This window comes from Myxine glutinosa, chromosome 12 (assembly GCF_964187855.1).
Source record: "Myxine glutinosa chromosome 12, kmMyxGlut1.1, whole genome shotgun sequence".
Taxonomy (NCBI): domain Eukaryota; kingdom Metazoa; phylum Chordata; class Myxini; order Myxiniformes; family Myxinidae; genus Myxine; species Myxine glutinosa.
This window is the reverse complement of record NC_136272.1, coordinates 26,693,739-26,713,924: the sequence shown is the minus strand read 5'-3', so window position 1 is coordinate 26,713,924 and position 20,186 is coordinate 26,693,739. Positions and strand designations below refer to the sequence as shown.

General features: G+C 46.5%; 1 protein-coding gene across 1 annotated transcript in view; it reads right to left on the bottom strand.

Moving 5' to 3' along the window:
• LOC137438069 (gamma-glutamyl hydrolase) overlaps positions 1-19,421 on the bottom strand; it is a 36,283-nt gene extending 16,862 nt beyond the window's left edge. The window contains exons 1-8 of the mRNA XM_068132959.2: positions 19,276-19,421; positions 16,737-16,851; positions 16,580-16,630; positions 10,807-10,891; positions 10,406-10,547; positions 4,832-4,938; positions 1,112-1,205; positions 690-827 (exon numbers count right to left, since the gene is read on the bottom strand). Of these exons, the coding sequence (XP_067989060.1) occupies positions 690-827; positions 1,112-1,205; positions 4,832-4,938; positions 10,406-10,547; positions 10,807-10,891; positions 16,580-16,630; positions 16,737-16,851; positions 19,276-19,318 (775 nt within the window). The 5' untranslated portion in view covers positions 19,319-19,421. The remainder of the gene's footprint in view (positions 1-689; positions 828-1,111; positions 1,206-4,831; positions 4,939-10,405; positions 10,548-10,806; positions 10,892-16,579; positions 16,631-16,736; positions 16,852-19,275) is intronic.
• Positions 19,422-20,186: the final 765 nt, after the last annotated feature.

Genomic DNA, 20,186 nt, shown 5'->3' with positions numbered 1-20,186 from the left:
AGCTCCATGGAGTTTGGCTGCTTGACCCACAACATTCAGATTTTTAAAGTAAAAACCAAATAGAGCAGATGCCATGTCGGATGAATTGCTATTGGTCGGATGAAGAGGCGGGTGCAATGGTGAGCAGATAGTGAGGCACAATCATTCGCTTTTCTGATAAATTATACCTGGGTGCGCTAAGGCCCATGGGCCCACTCTAACAATCGAACACCGACGTATGAAGGTCCTAAAACTATATGATTATCCATCAACGAGAAATTCCCTTCCAAGGATTGTGTCCGTGAGTTGTGGCCTAAGTGGTGTCCAAAACTGAAAATGGAGATGCACGGTGAGTTGTGAAATCATCAAAGAGAATGGAAAACGTGTAAAAGAGAATAGTACAGCAAATACGTGGAATCGGTCAGGTTTTTGGCTTGAAATACACTTTTAGGTTCTCTCCTTTGAAGGGAGGCACTGCTGACGTCATGTAAGGCCAAGTAATGATGCCACGGTGATTATCTTTGTGGCGTTAACGTGATTGGCATGACAGTCTTTTTTTATTCGATTCAAAAATGTTAAATCTATTCTTCCATAACGTCACATGTGTGATCAGAAAATCAGGAGGGCTCTTTCAAAAATAATTGATCTCAGTTCAATTCACGCACAAAAGGGCACGAGAGGACTGGTGAGAAGTGCAGATTCGAACTCACCTTGACCGATAAAGAACTCCGCAGTGTGAAACGCAAGACGCACGGCAGCCGGGGAGCTGGGAGCTGCCAGGTCGCGCTTGTAGCCGAATGCGTTGACCTCTGGGTGCCACTGCACCCCGTAGAATGGAACGGAAACGGCTGTCCGTGGAACAACGAAAGTGATATTCCATGGTGCGTTTCCGGCTGTTGGAAGTTATGCTTCTAGGTTGTATCAATTATGCTCTAAAGCGAGCAGACGAGCACACTTCATAAACTGTCAATGTGCTCTCGGCCTCTTATCTCCATGTGGAACACTTTGAGAATTTACAGATAAAATTGCCAATTTTTTACATTACATTTACTCCAATCTGCAAATGGCATTGACAATCATCTAGTTTGCTCTCCCTCTCCCCAAGAATGACCATGTTATCTGCGCCTCTAACCTTCTATGGTGGACACGAAGTCCAAGCCATCGTGGTCTCGGTTTGTAGAGAGGATTCTGTAGAAGTTGCTCAATTTCTCATTGCTTTGGAAAGCCTAAAATGTGGGAAAGAGGATCATGATGAGTGGTTGGCCTGTCAGCATTCCCAACTGAACTGTCGATCACAGTCACACCATGTTCACACCAATGAGCCATACCATGTTCAAATGTGACACACCACGTGCAATTTGGCGATTGTCTAATAACGTCTGTGTCTAAGCTCCTCCATGAGCACGAGATTAATGTAAATAAATAAATTAAAAATAGCATTATATCGACAGATTGCTATGTTGCATCCACATTTAGACAACGTTTCTATCCATTTTAAGACCTTTTCCTTCTGAATCTTGTTTGACTATGACTCGTTCACCTTACGTATGAAGTACAGCAAATACAAATTGCCTATCAGATGCATACAATTTTAAAATGCCAATCCTATGTTCATTCGGTCATGGTACGGACCAAAAGGGGGCCCGTCAGGATTGGTCAGATGTAATGTACATGCTTTTGTGTTATCTAATCTGGGTTCGATGCCCGACCCAACTATAGATTAAAAATCTGGTGCTTCGCACACAGAACGTTTCGTCGGCGGCTTTCCTGTGTTCGGTGGTGACGTTAAGCCAGGTGTCCTGTCTGCTGGCATTCGCGAGGACATAAATGATCCTCCGGTAGTTTTTGAAAATAGTAGGCCCCTGCGAGTTGGGAATCGAGTGAATTTCAAATGCTTCAGTAGCAACGACGCTTTGGGAAAGGGCGTAGCTGTGAACACTTTTGTGGTCTTTACGTACACTTTAGAGAGTGCGTGCTGGCATTTTTATGTACATACAGTCACGTGAAAAAGTAAGTACACCCCATGTAAAGTTTTAACTTTTTCAACATATTTCAACATACAGCGATTTGATCTTCATTTCAACAATATTGATAGATAAAGGTGATATAATATAACAAATATCATGAAACATTTACATTTTGTAGTCCATTGTATAATTTAAATAAACATAAATGCAAATTTCGCATGTGGAAAAAGTAAGTACACCCTTGGCTCTAATAGGTGGTATTGCCCCGTTTGGCAGAAACAACCTCAAGTAGGCGTTTCTTATAACTGTCTACCAGTCTCTGACATCGACTGGGAGAAATTTTTGCCCACTCCTTGCAGAATTCTCTCAGCTGTGCGATGTTTGAAGGGTTTCTTGTATGCACAGCTCGTTGCAAATCCCCCCACAACATCTCGATGGGATTTAGATCCAGGTTTTGACTTGGCCATTCCAGAACCCTCCATTTATTTATTTTCAGCCATTCCTTGGTGGATTTAGTGGTACTAGGGCATTGCCCGTACGTGGGTGCCCGTTCCTTGCCCAAAAAAAAAAAAAACGCTACCCGTACGCTCTACCCCGCCCGTACGCCCGTAAACAAAAAATAACAACGCTCTTCGCTTCCGCCCTTCGCTCTGACTGAATTGGGAGAAATAATGCGCATAAGAAATCGAATTACGTACCGTAATGGCGGTCAGCTCGTAACGCGCACACTGTCCGGAAGTTCGCATATCGCATATCTATCTATCTATCTATTAATGCCCAATTATTCAATTATCGCCAACGTATTTTGGCTTTTTGCAATTTAATCGCAAGGAAAAGTAGAAAGAGAAGAGGGAAAAAAAGAAAAGCCTTGCCTTGCTGCAAACAGCTGCTGCAAACAACAACAACATGGAAGGCTGCACTGTCCGGAAGTTGGCATATCGCAGTTACGATTATTTTAGTGTTAATGGCCAATTATTCAATTAGCGCCAACGTATTTTGGCTGTTTGCAATTTAATCGCAAGGAAAAGTAGAAAGAGAAGAGGGAAAAAAAGAAAAGCCTTGCATTAACGCATTAACGCTTGCATTGCATTAACGGTTCGGCACACGTGATAGCTCGCTGCTCTCTGATTGGTTGAAGCGTTTTTTGGACATAGCTCGGTAGGTACTTGTCCGATTAATTACAAACCTTGAAAAGGCACATCCTCGGGTCCCCAGCAATATACCTGGCAAGTTTCAAGTATATCGGACCCGTGGTTGTCGAGAAACAGCGGTCACAGACACACAGACACACAGACAGACACACAGAGATTGCTGGAATTATAGATAGATGTTTAGGGTCATTGTCATGTTGCAAGGTCCACCTTCGGTTGAGCTTCAACTTTCCGACAGATGGCCTCACATTATCCTCAAGCACCCTCTGGTACAATGAAGAATTCATAGTGGATTCTATGATGGTGAGCTGCCCAGGCCCTGATGCAGCAAAGCTGCCCCAAACCATAATATTTCCACCACCATGCTTTACAGTTGGTATCAGGTTCTTGTGGTCAAATGCTGTCTTTGGTTTTCGCCAAACATGTCTTCTGGTACTGTGGCCAAATAGCTCTACCTTTGACTCATCTGTCCACAGCACATTGTTCCAGAAGTGCTGGTCTTTGCCTCGGTGTTCATTGGCAAACTTTAGTCTTGACCTGATGTTCTTTCTGGACAGCAAAGGTTTCCTCCTGGCACACCTCCCATGTAGATCAAATTTGTGCAGCCTCTTTCTAATGGTAGACTCGTGCACTTTGACATCAACAGTGGCAAGAGCTACCTGTATGTCCCGTGATGACATTCTGGGGTTCCTAGAGACTTCTTTCAGCATCTTGCGGTCTGCTCTCGGGCTGAACTTGCTGGGGCGGCCTGGCCTGAACAAGTTGGCAGTTGTTTGGCATCTTCTCCACTTGTAGATGATCTTCTGGACAGTCGAATGATTGATTTCAAATTGTTTGGAGATCTTTTTAAATCCCTTTCACGACTCGTCGGCATCTATAACCTTCTTTCTGAAGGCCTCAGAGAGCTCTTTTGATCTCGGCATGGTGACGCCGCACACTTCAACAACAAAGAGCAAACCAAACTAAATGTCTGAGGTTTAAATAAGACAGGTTCCTCCAAGATCCTCTCTAACGATGTTCTAATCATTTGCACCTGAGCTGGTGCACCTGATTCTAATTTTAGGTATTTGAAGTAGTGATAAATGTAGGCGTGTACTTACTTTTTCCGCATGTGAAATTTGCATTTATGTTTATTTAAATTATACAATGGACTACAAAATGTAAATGTTTCATGATATTTGTTATATTATATCACCTTTATCTATCAATATTGTTGAAATGAAGATCAAATAGCTGTATGTTGAAAAATTCAAACGTTACATGGGATGTACTTACTTTTTCACGTGACTGGACATGAGACATACCATTGCATGAGTCTGCTGGTACATCAAGCACTACACACCCCTTCTTCCGGAAAAGTACTGCGCCATAATTGATGATAAAGAGCAATATCAACTCGATCGTTGAATATGTACATCATCTTGGGCCATTTATATATTACGTACACATCGGGGTTGGAGACCATCGACCCAGTCGGTACCTCATGCGTATGGAAGGGTTGAGGCTAAAAATGTTGTGCTACATTTGCATAAATATTAGATGTGTGGTCCCCATCTCGATGTAAGTTCCTGCCATGCTGGGACATGATCAAAATTTTCTCCTGTAAAATATTATTTTCAATTATTAAAAATGGTTATGGACTCTGAATGTTGTCTTTCAATGATGTCAAAAACAGTCTCAAACATCACAGTTGGAAGAGATCTATCAGAAACAAGCAAACTGCAGTTAACATACATCCAGCGGGATACTGTACATGTGGTGATGGCCGGTCACTGGTGTCTCTGCCCAGGTTTCCATTTCATCGGAATGGCATTTCTCAAACGTCCTCCCATTTTTTATACCTGTTGGTGCACAGGACACACGGCCAGTGTTACAGCGTTGGTGATGAGTGGTGAGCATGTAAGTGAGGCTTACTCACTCTATGTCGCACTGGCATAATCAAGCAAGTACCTTGTAAAAAAGGCTAAATCGATATAACCACTTGACCTGTAAGTGGGTGGGTGTGGCAGGCAACGCTTGAATATAAAGACAAATTGAGGAAGAACAGCTATGAAATAGGGAATGCTTTACTCAGCGTGATTGATATGTGGAACAGTTTTCCAGGAAGAATAGTGTAAGAAAGGAAGGCCGATTGGTTTAAAATAGAACAGCTTAACTGTTGTGATAGTACACCATTCCTTCATAGTGCAAATTCTGTTTGACTATTCGTTCCACAAGGCCCCACGGTGGTGCCATTGGATCTAAATCATGGCTCCAGCCTCAAAACACAGTAGTATGCCAGAGGTAGATTGATCACATGCTCGTAGACGCGTTAGGGCCCTCACTGTCAAATTCCAGCAAAACCCGTAGTGCATCACCATGACAAATGCTATAGTAAACATTTTTATAAAGCAGCTGCTGCTTTCCTTTGTGTTAAAAAATTGGTACAGATCTGGTCTGGAGGGTAAAATGGTGGATCGATTGCAATAGTTATTTCATAGTACGTGTTAGCGCAAGTGTGATGTAATACCCGTAAATGAATAAAACGTGTCGAGCATGTGTTTAGGGACATCCAGAGGGATTTAAAAGTGCGGATAGCGAGCTGCATTCGTGATATGGGGTCTGCTTTGAGATGAGACTTTAGGGTATCTAGTCTTTGAGGTCTGCACACGTGTCCTGGTGCCGGTCCTCATCTGTCTGCTGGTTGCTGTTGCTGCTGGGGAGAGGTCGTGAGCCGGGATCCATGCTGAGCCGCTTCATGCACAGGCAATCACATGGACGGACGGACCCACACCTCGTGTGCATGAGCAGTGTTGTGCAGCCATGTTTTTGTGTCATAAGACCCCTGCTGAATCCCGTGTCCTCCTCTCTTTCCCACCTCCCCACCCCCAAATGGAAGAGATAAGATGCATTTACTAAGCCATTGTGGTTTTAGGGTGTATTGTGTTATTACCTCTGCCACCGAATGTGGATGGAGGTTATGTTTTCACCCCTGTCTTTTGTATGTTTGCCTGTTTGTGAACAGGATATCTCAAAAAGTTGTGGATGGATTCGGACGAAATTTGATGGAGAGGTTGGATATGTGACGTGGACGCAATGATTAGATTTTGGTGAAGATCCGGCTGCGGACCTGGATCTGAGAATTTTTAAAGCGATTCATCACCACCGAGATATGGCTAAACCCAATATATCGGACAATATCTCAAACATTTATGGACGGATTAAGACAAAACTTGTTGGATGAGTTGGTTCGGCGACAAGAACAAGCCGATTCGATTTTCGTTCAGGTCCGAATCCAGATCTGGTGGTTCAGCCAGGTGGAGCTATGCTCTCCACTGAATGCCATTCTAGTTACCTCTGCCACCAAGGGTGGACCGGTTGGGTGTCTGACAAGGACAAATAGATTCGATTTTGGTGAAGATCTGAGTATGGATTCGGATATGAGAATTATTTAATTTTTAAGTGAGTGATTCTTCACCATTGAGTAATATGGCCAACCAGGCGGAGGTATGCTCTCTACTGAGTGTGGTTCTAGTTTGTTTATTTAATTGTGATCGCCACTGCAGAATCGTGCTTTCTTCCCTCCTACCCATAAACCCCTGTTTTTCATGAAAACTTGTGTGGTCATCAGAAGTGTGCTCCATAGTGCTAAAGAAAATCGACCGATTAACCCTTTAGACGGGTAGATTGGGTCCGCGCTTACGCACCTCAAAGCGGGCTGTCAACGACTTGCGCTCTGCTGTTTTTGTGCGTGATTCCACCATGGTCATTGCATTCGGAAACACCGGGTCACGCCAAATTAACCCGGCAGACATGAAGACCCTTAAATCCTATACCCACTGGGCTTCGTGACAGTTGCTGAAGTTTGCAACCCTAATAAAGCACCTACTGCTGTCCTTTGTGGTAAAAATAAGCACATGCGGGTTTGGAGGGTTCAACTTAAGTTTAAGCTCTAGTACTGGAACGAGGACCATGGCAGGTTGGATGGATATAATTGCCTTTCTTATCCTATTTATTAAAGGCTTACTCCATACAAAAAATCCCAGCAACTATTAAAGGTCTCCTGCCACCGAGTACCCATTATGCCACCGAGTCTGGTTCATAAGTATCAAAGAGAACTTCATAAGTTGGCCCAAAAACGCTCACAAAATCCACCCATAACTTTGCCCTCAACATCGACGGTATCCCAGTATCCACCTCCCCTCTCATCCGGAATCTTGGCGTCATCTTTGACCAAACCCTCTCCTTCGATAAATACACTAAACAGATCACAAAGACAGCCTTCTTTCACCTGAAAAACATCGCCCGTCTCCGCTCATCCCTCTCCTCCACGGCTGCAGAAACCCTCATCCACGCCTTCATCACCTCCCGTCTGGACTACTGCAATAGCCTCCTCTATGGTTCACCCTCAACAATCACCAATAAACTCCAATACATTCAGAACTCCGCTGCCCGTCTACTCACCCATTCCCGGACCCGTGACCACATCACCCCCGTCCTTTACAAGCTTCACTGGCTCCCCATCTCCCAGAGAATCCAGTACAAAATCCTCCTCTTGACCTACAAAGCCCTCCATAACCTGGCCCCATCCTACCTGGCTGACCTCCTCTCCAGACACACTCCCACCCGCAACCTCTGCTCTGCTGGTACCAACCTCCTGACCCCCCCCATCCGGACCAAATTCAGATCCTGGGGGGACAGGGCCTTCTCCATCGCTGCTCCCACCCTCTGGAACTCACTACCTCACACCATCAGAGACTCCTCCTCACTCACCACATTCAAAACATCACTCAAGACCCACCTGTTCAGCACTGCATTCAACATTCAACCCACAGCATTTAACCCCTGACTATCACTTCTCCTTCTCCCTCCTTTTGCTTTAAATATTTCCCGATTGATTCTTGTCTTTTTGCAATTGTTGTTTTCATGTTTTGTTATGCATTATGTTTTGCACTCTGTCAAAGTGCCTTTGGGCTTCATGAAAAGCGCTATACAAAATAAATGAATTATTATTATTATTATTATAAGCAAAGGGCACTTCCAGATGGTCTCTGCATACGATTTAATAAATATTTGATTCCAATGTTCCTGCAATGATTACAAACACTCAATTGATGATCGATAATGCGGTTACGGTGTCGTAGTGCATTGGTCGTCAATTTCTTCCCATGTTATTTTAATGAAATATCACGCTAATAAGATGCACACAATTTTAAAATGCCAATCCTATTGATGTTGCAACCCTAGATGGACTGTTCACAAGTTCCTTTTGATCTTATTAAAGTCTATTCAAAGCTGGATTCATGACGAGATTGGTTGTGCAGAATTTCACATCACGGCGGGCATGGACAATAACAACCTTTGTTAATCTATACCTATAAAAGGCAAAAAATCTACATCTATATCTCTCTCTTTTTCTCTTTCTCTTTTTTTCTCTCTCTCTCTCTTTATTTGTATGTTTTATATGCATGGCTACATCTTTTAAGTCAGAAAATCCAATCTCTGGGTGCAAATACAACTTTGTGTGGGGGGTAACATAGGCTATGTGGCCACAGCCTCACACAAGAGTGTGAGGGGCTGGGGGTGGGGGCATAAATTCTCGATGTAAATGTGTACCATGTAGCGCCACCTGTTGGTGGTGACAGTCGGTATTACAATTTCCTTTTTTTACCTGGGCAACACTGAGGTGAAAGTACTCTTTGCCGAGGTAAATTTGGCCTCCTCCCTTCTCCCTCCCTCTTACATCGCCTTTCCCCCTCCATCATTCCCATTCTTCTCCTCACCTTTCTCCTCCTCCACTTTCTCACCCTCCCTCCTTCTCATGTTGTCCCGATAATGATCCTTCCGCAGGTTCACCTACGGAAACCTTGTTACGACTTTTACTTCCTCTAGACAGTCAAATTCGCTCATCTTTTCGGTGCACCGGCACGAGCCGAGAACGGCCCGTGCAGGGGCTGATCCGAGGATCTCATCAAACCGTCCGATCGGTAGTAGCGACGGGCGGTGTGTACAAAGGGCAGGGACTTAATCAAAGTGAGCTGATGACTCGCGCTTACTGGGAATTCCTCGTTCATGGGACACTGTCTCAAGCCCCATTCCCCATCACGGATGGGGCTCAGCGGTTTACCGGAGCCTGACGGCGAAGGGCAAGGTACATGCTGGCCCATCCAGTGTAGCGCGCGTGCGGCCCCGGACATCGAAGGGCATTAAACGTTCATTAAACATTAAACGTTCATTAAACATTAAACGTTCATTAAACATTAAACGTTCATTAAACATTAAATGTTCATTAAACATTAAACGTTCATTAAACATTAAACGTTCATTAAACATTAAACGTTCATTAAACATTAAACGTTCATTAAACATTAAACGTTCATTTAACATTAAACGTTCATTAAACATTAAACGTTCATTAAACATTAAACGTTCATTAAAGGATTACGAAACGAAAAACATTACGAAATTATGTTCACACCATCACGTCAAACACTACCGTGAACACATACATTGGCACAACATCGTCACAATGAGAACATCGTCACAATGAACGTTATGCGAATGCGAACGTTATGTGGGAGTCCAAACCTGAGAATGCTGGAGACCAAAGCTGAAATTGGGAAAACTAAATAGCCTATTTTACTCCCAGGGGTCCCAGGATTACCCACCCAAAATATCTTTGCGATCGGTTCAGCAGTTTTTACGGTATCTTCGAACAGACAGACGGACATTTGGTGAATTATAGTAAGATAAGATTGAGGCTCATGGAAGAGGAAGGTATGAATTCTGACAGTGGGGCAACAATTGAAAACTAATGAGGGGAATGAATGACCAGAAAAAGTGGGGAGATAGAGAGAGAGGAAGGGAGGAAATCGAGTAACCTACAAGTACGAGGGTTCAGTTGGACAGGGTCAGCGGGGATTTTAAAATGTGGATGGGGATGGGGAATGACATGAGATGGTGGTGCACTGTTTGCTTCAAACTGTTGTGTGGTGTGGAGCGGGTAGAACAGCACCAGGAAGGTAGTTCCACAAAAGTGAGGAGCGAAAGAGTGGTATGTGTGCAGTGGGCCTGGATTTTGAGGATGTTACTGGATCAAGAATACGTGCATCCTGAAGTTGATGCGGAGGAACAGTGGAGTCATAGAGCAGAGGGAGCTAGACCGGATGAGAGGTGGTGAAACACCAAAGAGGCCATCGACTTGTCTGTGATGTGAGAGCGACAGGCCTAGTACTGTACTTTGGCCTAATTTGCTCTGTCAATCAGTGCTATCTTTTATAACCTTAATGTTAATCCTAATGCGTCTCTCAAAGTGAAAGTCCAGTGTACCTGGTGTACAGGTGAGTGGCAGGCTGATGTTGTTGGTGGATGCAGTTTTGACCAACAGGTTCTCCCCCGCAGTGAGATGTGTGAGCATCTGAAAGCCCAGGCAGATACCCCACAAGGGGAAAGGATCACCGGCCTCGTTTGCCTGTTCGTTAGGAGTGGCGGGTTGAGAAAGGCAATCTGGGTACAAAGATTTACATTTAGTATGGATGGCCCAGGTGGGACCGTGCAAGCAAAAATCTACAAGGACAGAAACATTGCAGATGGCATGTGGCGACAAACTGTTAGCATGACTTTAAACCGTACAGGCATGTTGATTAAAGTTACACGTCACAACGGGGTGATATCGTCACGTGATGACAACTAAAGATTTCACAATCGCCACTAATAGTGAAGTGCTTTACCTGCAAGGCCAGGTGATAGAGAATACTTGCTGTGCGAGCATACTCAGAGGTTTTCAAGTTGAACCGCCCTCCGGGCAGCAGGACCCTGTACGAGTAAGCACCACATTGCGTCACACTATGTACCAATTATCTTCTTTACAATATGAATCTACAATACAACAAACAATCCGTTTTAAACACTAGTACACCCGCAGACTCCGGGAGGGGCAGGAAGGGTCATTCCTCTTTGGGGTATATAGATTACAGTCGATCTATGGGCGGGTCTCAAGAACATTGGATGTGTGTTCGTTTACCAAGTTTCTTGTGGGGAGATCGCCAAGTTGTTTAAGCATTTGAGCAAGCACTCAATTCAAAACCGTTAAGGAACGGCTGGCTTAGCAAGCGCAAGCTAGCTGCTTGGTAAATGAGCACACCCCGGGCTTCCTCCGTTTGTTTTGTATCAAACAGCAGGAGCGAGTTTCAAACGTTTGCTACGAAAAATGCGGCATTAGTGGTAGAAAGGGCCATGTTATTAACCAAACATTTGTGGGTTATATAGAGTACTGTAGATCTTCGATCAGTTCTGTAAGTAAAACTTACTTCACGGATGTCTGAATTCCTCCAAATTTCTTCATTTAGTGTTATAAACAGCATTAGCGATTGTTTAAAAAGCAAATCATACGTGTTTGTGGTTTATAATATTTTTTTCTTCCTATTTAAACATGTTATCACTGCGGGAAAAACACCTTGAGGAAGTGGGACATTATTAGTGTTAATATTGTTTGTAATAACGTTAACAATATGCGATTATCATTAATTTTGTTATTCAAAGCGTCTGGAAAAACGCCACGATAAATCTTCTTCTTTGGACAAACGCCACGATAAAGCTAACTTAATATGACTATATACCTCAACACGCAACCCATTGACGGTAATGGCGGGGAAAACCCGCTCGGGCGAGAAAACCCCCTTGGGGAGGGGGGCAAATGAATGCGCTACAACCATCATTATGTAACCCTTGGTCATCCTGTCAAGTTTGGTTGAGATTGGATAAGTAACGACAGAATGTATTGGCATCAAATATTCATCAGACAGACAGACACTAAATGGCGTATTTTAGTATTTTAGCGGTTGCCGAAGACGATAAGATGAGGCCATTTCGTTGGGTACAAAAGGTAGTTTATTGTACAGAAATCTCCAGCAACTGCTAGCGAACGGAAGTCGTAACGGCTTATATAAAACAAGCACCCTCTTCGGAGGGCGTGGCTCCAACAGCCGCGCGTGCGTCACAACGACACAACCAAAAGCCCGTGTGCGTGGGTTAGAACAAACCCATCGTAATGGTAACCGTCACATGCGGATAAGTGAATAAGGTAACCGCGACATGTGCATAAGGTAACCACTACATGCGCCCCCCAGAAGGCACGCCACGGGCGTGTACGTAGTTCGCGGGTGGAGCAGAGCCGGGCCGCGGGTGGAACCGAGCCGGGCCGCGGGTGGAACAGAGCCGGGCCGCGGGTGGAACAGAGCCGGGCCGCGGGTGCTGAGCAGCGGTAGCAGGTGTAGTTGCAGCAGTAGGAAATGCGGGAGCGGCGAGCAGCGGTGCAGGAGGCTCCAGTGGAAATGCGGGAGCAAAATGCGGGAGGAAATGCGGGAGCGAAGACAACGAGGCTCCAGTGCGCGCGAAGGTAACAAAGCAGCCGTGTGTGTGCAAGAGATGAGCAGCATCAGCCTCGGGATCCGCCGTAGGAGCAGTAGTAGGAATTGCGGGAGTGGCGAGCGCCAGTGCGCGCGAAGGTAACAAAGCAGCCGTGCGTGCGCAAGAGATGAGCAGCATCAGCCTCGGGATCCGCCGTAGGAGCAGTAGTAGGAGTGGCGAGCAGCAGTACTCGGCCTGTGTGCACGGGGCCGACGAAGTAGCAGTACTCGGCCTGTGTGCGCGGAGGCGACGAGCAGCGGTGCTCGGCCTGTGTGCGCGAAGGCGACGACGTAGCAGTACTCGGCCTGTGTGCACGAAGGCGACGAAGTAGCCGTGCCGCCAACGCCCCGTAACGGCGTCCTTCGGAGGGTCCCGGAGCTGGTTCGCCCCTCCAGTGTGGAAGAAATTGCGGTCGCAATCCTGCCGTGTTCATTCGGCCCCCGAATACGTTCGGGGGCAATGGGGTCACCAGTTTAGCGGTTGCCGAAGACGATAAGATGAGGCCATTTCGTTGGGTACAAAAGGTTGTTTATTGTACAGAAATCTCCAGCAACTGCTAGCGAACGGAAGTCGTAACGGCTTATATAAAACAAGCACCCTCTTCGGAGGGCGTGGCTCCAACAGCCGCGCGTGCGTCACGACGACACAACCAAACGCCCGTGTGCGTGGGTTAGAACAAACCCATCGTAATGGTAACCGTCACATGCGGATAAGTGAATAAGGTAACCGCGACATGTGCATAAGGTAACCACTACAGTATGATGTAAAACACCATGATGGCCAGATGTTCGATACATGACTGCGGTTTCTGCTGCAAACTTCTTCGGGGGGCATACAAGCCCTTCGTTCGTATGCAGCACAAGGATGCGGGGTAGCTTTATTGGCTGAGGGCACAGCTGATGATGCCCTCTGAAGGTTATGGCAGGAATTTGGAACTTGTTCATGGTGTCGGCGATAGCTCGCCTACTCTTCTCAAAGAACACCGTGGAATCTTTAACGTCCACCAACTAATGCTGTCAGACAGGAAGCCCGGCCTAATATCCATCTGAGGGATGGCACACACGTTGATGAATCATCCTGCCTGTGAAACACCAATATGGCAGTTTATAGCTGGGTCTGGATTCAAACCCAGGCTAGAGGCGAGCGTGCGTATCACGTACCTCTAGGCCAGGGGCGGGCAACCTTTTCAGAGTGAGGGCCAGATGAGACTTTTGGAAGGAGATCGCGGGCCGGAGTGAAAAACGAAATCTCAGAATTACTATATTTTGTTTACATGAATAGATTGTACAAAAATTGCATTGAACACTCTACAAATCAATGAGACTGCTGGTGCTGTTTGCCATGAAGAAGTATTTCCATGTCTGGCTCGATGGTTGAGGTAGACAACAGAAGAATGTCATTGAGGTGGCGGTCCGAGAGTTGGGAGCGAAGGTGAGACTTCGTGTACTTCATTTTCGAGAAGAGCTGTTCACAGCAGTAGGTGCTGCCGAACATGGCCACAATGCGTTGGACATGGGCAATGTATTTTTGAAAATTGTTAGAAGGGAGAACGGTGTCGCGGAAGAAGGACAATGGAGAAGAGGTGCGGAACTTCGCCTTCATTTCATCGTTGCACTGCAGCTCCACCAACTCCATCTGTAAGGAGGCAGGGGCGTCTTCCACGGGGAAGTCAAAGGGAGCAGTGAAAAGCTTGAAGTCCGCAGCCAGCACCCTGACTCCTGCAAAACGGGAAGCAAATTCCTCACGTAGAGAGTTGACGACACTAACGCAAGTGCCCAGGTCCACATCGTCAGGGGCACATGCAGCAAGGCGAGGAAAATGCACAAACTGACCAGAAGCCAATTGAGCCTCCCACAAGCGCAGTTTAACCTCGAAGGCAGTGATGTGCGCGTACATGTCTGTCACGAGAATGTCTTTGCCTTGCAGCTTTATGTTGAGGGTGTTCAGGTGCGCCGTGATGTCCGTGAGCAGGGCCAGGCGAGCTAGCCACCGCGGATCAGAGAATTGATCAGCGTGGGGAAGGTTCTTCTGACGTAGAAAGGTGGCAATCTCCTGCTGTAGGTCGCACACCCGAGACAGCATGGCCCCACGACTCAGCCAGCGTACCTCACAGAAGTAGAGCAGGTCGTTGTAGTGCACGTTCACCTCGTCCATCAGTGCCTGGAACTGACGATGGTTAAGGCTGCGGGAGAGGATGGAGTTGACGACCTTCACCACGACAGACATGACACCAACGAGGTTGGCAGACTTAGCGCACAGGGACTCTTGGTGGATGATGCAGTGCATCTTGTTAATGGGCTGAGTGTATCCGGCGGCTGCACAGTGACGCACTAGCAGCGAAGCGGCGCCCTTCTTCTCACCAACCATCGCCGGGGCACCGTCGGTCGTCACACACACAAGACGGGAGAGGTCCAGGGAGTGCTGATCAACACACAGAAGCACGGCGTCGCAGATGTCTTTCCCAGTGGTGGTATCGCGCAGCGGGACAAGCTGGAGGAATTCCTCACACACTTGAAAGTCAGCGGTGACGCCACGGATGAAAACGGACAGCTGGGCCGTGTCCTTTGTGTCGGTGCTCTCATCCAGAGCGAGGGAAAAGGCGACGAAATTTGAGCTGCGTGTTTTGAGTGAGTCGTGCACGTTTTCCGACATATCCTCGATGCGGCGACGAACGGTGCGGGACGAAAGGCTCACGTTCTCAAAGGCGGAACGCTGCTCTGGACAGACGGAGTCCACTACAGCGAGGAGGCATTCCTTGATGAAGTCCCCATCCGCGAATGGCTTCATTCGGCGAGCAAGGATGCGGGAGACTTCATAACTGGCGCGCGTCACCTTTTCGGCCTCAGTATTCTGCTTGCGGAAGAGTGAAGTTTGTTTCTCCAAGTTGCCTGATAGTCTAACCATGGCGTCCTTCCTTTCGGTGGCAGACACCGACGCGAAGTTTGACGAGCGGTGCTCTGTCTCCCAGTGGCGGCGCACGTTGTACTCTTTTAGGACAGCCAAAGTCTTCAAGCATATGAGGCACTGGGCCTGTCCAAAGCGCTCGATGAAGAAGTACTTCTCCCACTCAGGGTTGAAGATCCGACGCTCGAGGTCCACTTTCCTCTTCTTAACACGCTGGGTCGCAGACATGATGAGCTGAAAAGGAAGAAAATTAGGTATATCAGCAATGAATAAATGATGTAACAGCAAGCAATCTGGGGCACAAAAAATCTCGGAAGACGAATTGTACAGATGAATGTATTTATTTTGCGCGCACGTGGCCAACGCTGAATATGACACAGTTTCACCGTAAAACTGAAATACAGGAAATGAATCAGTCTGCATACTTTTTTTTTTAAAGAGTTCGTTTTCCTTTTAAACAAAAGTTCGTCAATTTCGTTTTCCTTTTAAACAAAAGTTCGTCAATTTCTTTTTTCTTTTACAAACAGAAAGTTCGTTATATATTTTTTTTCTTTACAAATAGAAAGTTCGTTATATTTTTATTTTTACAAATAAAAAGGGAGAATAAAATTATTTAAACGCAGCAAATGAAAGATAATAACATGTTCTAACAAACAAAACAAAGCAAATTGAAAGAAAGTGAAAATTGAAATAGGTTTAGAGAACTCTGCGTCGCTTACCTCTTTGTTGCAAGTTATTTGTCCCAGACACCAACGTTTGTCGCAAGCTGACTGAATCGGAAGGACGTCCGTATCACATGCCGGCTGATTTGAAAAGACCGCCTATCAGCAAGCAGGCGGTGTCTAGGCAAGACAGTTCCCCGTGCGCATGTCTTCCGGAAGAGGACGGTGCTGAAGACAAAATGTCCCTTTCTTGAATTCAGACCGGCTAAATATAAACTCTTACATTTACAAATGATATGAGTTTTACTGGGAGGTCCGCGGGCCGGATTGCAATAATAAAGCCTAGCAGGGTGGCGGGCCGGACGCTAAGCCTTCGCGGGCTGGATGTGGCCCGCGGGCCGGGGGTTGCCCGCCCCTGCTCTAGGCCATTCTGTCAGCCCGCCCACAAGCCAGGTGCAATGACGAAAAGGCATCACAGGTGTCAAGCTAGTTGGCTCATTATACCTGACTTACCCGTCCTCAAACTTACCCGTTGATGCAGTTGAAGATCTCGTGATAATCTTCCTCTGCCAATCCGTGCCTTCACAGACAACACATTCTCATTTTTTATTTTTTTTCACAAAAATTAACGTGTTTTTAAGGAATTCTGTGAATACAAAACCATCCCGCCGATTAGACGGACCCACCTGATGGGGATGACCCGTCCTCCCGCTGCCTCCAGGTATTTCACGTAGGCGGCTGCGATACACGTCTTGCCGAATTGCTTCAGCTCATCGTCATTTACCACCTGCTCCAACACCCCTGTAGCCAGAAAGAGTGCTTTCTATGACAAGGTGGTTGATCGAAAAGAATCAGTGTAAAACTTGTTCATCCACAACTATGCTACACACCAATCATTTTTGAGGTCAACAAAGGACAAAAGGTCAACCTAGACCAAAGGTCAACGACTTCATGGTGACATTTCTAAAATTGTATATTTTCATCCGATTGACATGAAATTTGAAGAGGATTTGCATATTAGGTCAATTAATTCAACTACCAACTAGAACGACACTGGTAGAGCGCATACCTCCGGGCTGAACAGTTTTTGTTTTGTATCCACTGATTGGTCGGATCTGGATCTGGACCTAAATAAAAATCTAATCGGCTTATTCTTGTCACTTACCCAACTCATCCACAACGTTTTGAAATATCATGCTATTTATCGTTTTTGGTCCGATCACGCAATGGTGATAGGACCAAAAACCTGAAAAATTGTGATGGCCTGAGATTTGGTGGACCCGAGTGGAAGGGAGGCCTGAGATTTGGTGGACCCGAGTGGAAGGGAGGCCTCAGATTTGGCGGACCCGAGTGGAAGGGAGGCCTGAGATTTGGCGGACCCGAGTGGAAGGGAGGCCTGAGATTTGGCGGACCCGAGTGGAAGGGAGGCCTGAGATTTGGCGGATCCAAGTGGAAGGGAGGCCTGAGATTTGGCGGACCCAAGTGGAAGGGAGGCCTGAGATTTGGCGGACCCGAGTGGAAGGGAGGCCTGAGATTTGGCGGACCCAAGTGGAAGGGAGGCCTGAGATTTGGCAGACCCGAGTGGAAGGGAGGCCTGAGATTTGGTGGAACCCGAGTGGGAGGGAGGCCTGAGATTTGGCGGACCCGAGTGGAAGGGAGGCCTGAGATTTGGTGGACCCGAGTGGAAAGGGGGATTGAGATTTGTCGGACCTGAGTGGAAGGGTGTCTGATAAAGATGAGGACCAGTGATGCGCGTGCACGCACGCACGCACGCACGCACGCACGCACACACACACACACACACACACACACACACACACACACACACACACACACACACACACACACGTTGTGATTTGCACGTACACATGCAGGATTATGGTTTACACACGTTTGGCTTTCGTTTTGCTTTTGGTATGTTGTACACCGCTCCTTTCCTATTCCATCTCCAGGCGCTGCATGACATCCAGGGCCCGGCGATAACGTGTGCCGAAAGGGAATACTCTGTTTGTTTGTCCGGGTGATATCTCAGACATCCTGAGCTTGGAAGGTGAAACTTGGACACGACAATGACCAAGTGATTTGGCTATAAAGGGTACTTTTGATTAATCGATTAATAATTTAATTTTTTCCGATTAATTACTCAATTAATTAATTCTCAAAAAGTTACAACTTTGGATGAGGCAGTGGTGGTTTAGGTATCTGAGTAGCCAATTGATTAAGAAATTAATTATTTTATGATCACTATTCATTTATTTTAATTACACAATTAATCAATCAATTATCACACACCGCTCCCTCCCAAATCCTTCTCCATGTTCTGCACGGCTCCCCGGCAATGGCATGCGCTGGAAGACACGTTATTTATTTAGTACGGAGGGCGGTGTACTTTAAATCCGTCATGTTTTGTTTTGCGTGACATCATATGCTGTGTATTGTCTGTGTATTGCATGCACACATTCGTTTTATGCGTCATATACTGTACACATACACATATTGTGCACATATTTTGCTGTATACACACGTTGTGCGTGACATGTTGTACAGTGGTATGTTGTATAATATTGTGCACGTATTTTGCTGCATACACACGTTATGCGTGACATGTTGTACAGTGAGTGGTATGTTGGATACACGCATCTTGTACGTGACATATTACACATATTTTGTACACACACACACACACACACACACACACACGTGCATACATGTGCACATACACACATGTACATGCATGTGCGCATATACACAGGTACATACATGTGGACATACACACGTACATACATGTGCACATACACCCACATACATACATGTGCACATACACACACATACATACATGTGCACATACACACACGTACATACATGTGCACACACACATGTACATACACGTGCACACACACATACATGTGCACATACACCCACATACATGTGCACATACACACACATACATACATGTGCACATACACACACGTACATACATGTGCACATACACACATGTACATACACGTGCACACACACACACACACGGGCATACACACACACACACACGGGCATACACACACACAAACACACAACAGTCCGTCCGTGAGTCATCGTAAGGATTAACACAACAAAATGAAAAGCTGAACAGTGCACGCACCCGGACATAATGATGGTAACGCAGCACGCGGACGATAAACCAAAAGTTAATGAGTAATGGGGTGATGGAGCCAGGGAAACAATCACCAATAACCGGGCGGCGGTCGTGTGGCACCTCGCTGCCGCTCATGGTACTTTGCGCCTGGACCGGAGACCTTTGGGATGCGTCGTCACCCCGCGAGCACTGCACCCCGATTCGACTGCAGTACTCGATACTCAGAGGTAGCTGTGACACAAAGGCGGAAAGGATGACGTGTTTTTAGAAAATCCGGATGTATTTGGGAATTTCCCACCGGACGGACCAGTTCAAAGAGGCACATCTAACCTGGTACAGCGAGGTCAGAATGTTAAAACTTTGTTTATAAGTTAACTGTTCCGTGCGCCATTGAACTTAACTTTGGACGTAAACTTAGTTGGACTGACTGATTTTTTCAATATCCAATGCGAATTGTCTTATTCTAAGGGTTAATCGTGTGGGTTTTGTTTTTGTTCTTCACCGAGTAGGAGGCACGAGGCGATGTGTGCGTGTCATTTCAGGAGGCACGAGGGGATGTGTGCGTGTCATTTCAGGAGGCAGGAGGCGATGTGTGCGCGTCATTTCAGGAGGCACGAGGCGATGTGTGCGCGTCATTTCAGGAGGCACGAGGTGATGTGTACCCGTCATTTCAGGAGGCACGAGGCGATGTGTGCGTGTCATTTCAGGAGGCACGAGGCGATGTGTGCGTGTCATTTCAGGAGGCAGGAGGCGATGTGTGCGCGTCATTTCAGGAGGGCAGGAGGCGATGTGTGCGCGTCATTTCAGGAGGCACGAGGCGATGTGTGCGCGTCATTTCAGGAGGCACGAGGTGATGTGTGCCCGTCATTTCAGGAGGCACGAGGCGATGTGTGCGTGTCATTTCAGGAGGCACGAGGCGATGTGTGCGCGTCATTTCAGGAGGCACGAGGCGATGTGTGCGTGTCATTTCAGGAGGCAGGAGGCGATGTGTGCGCGTCATTTC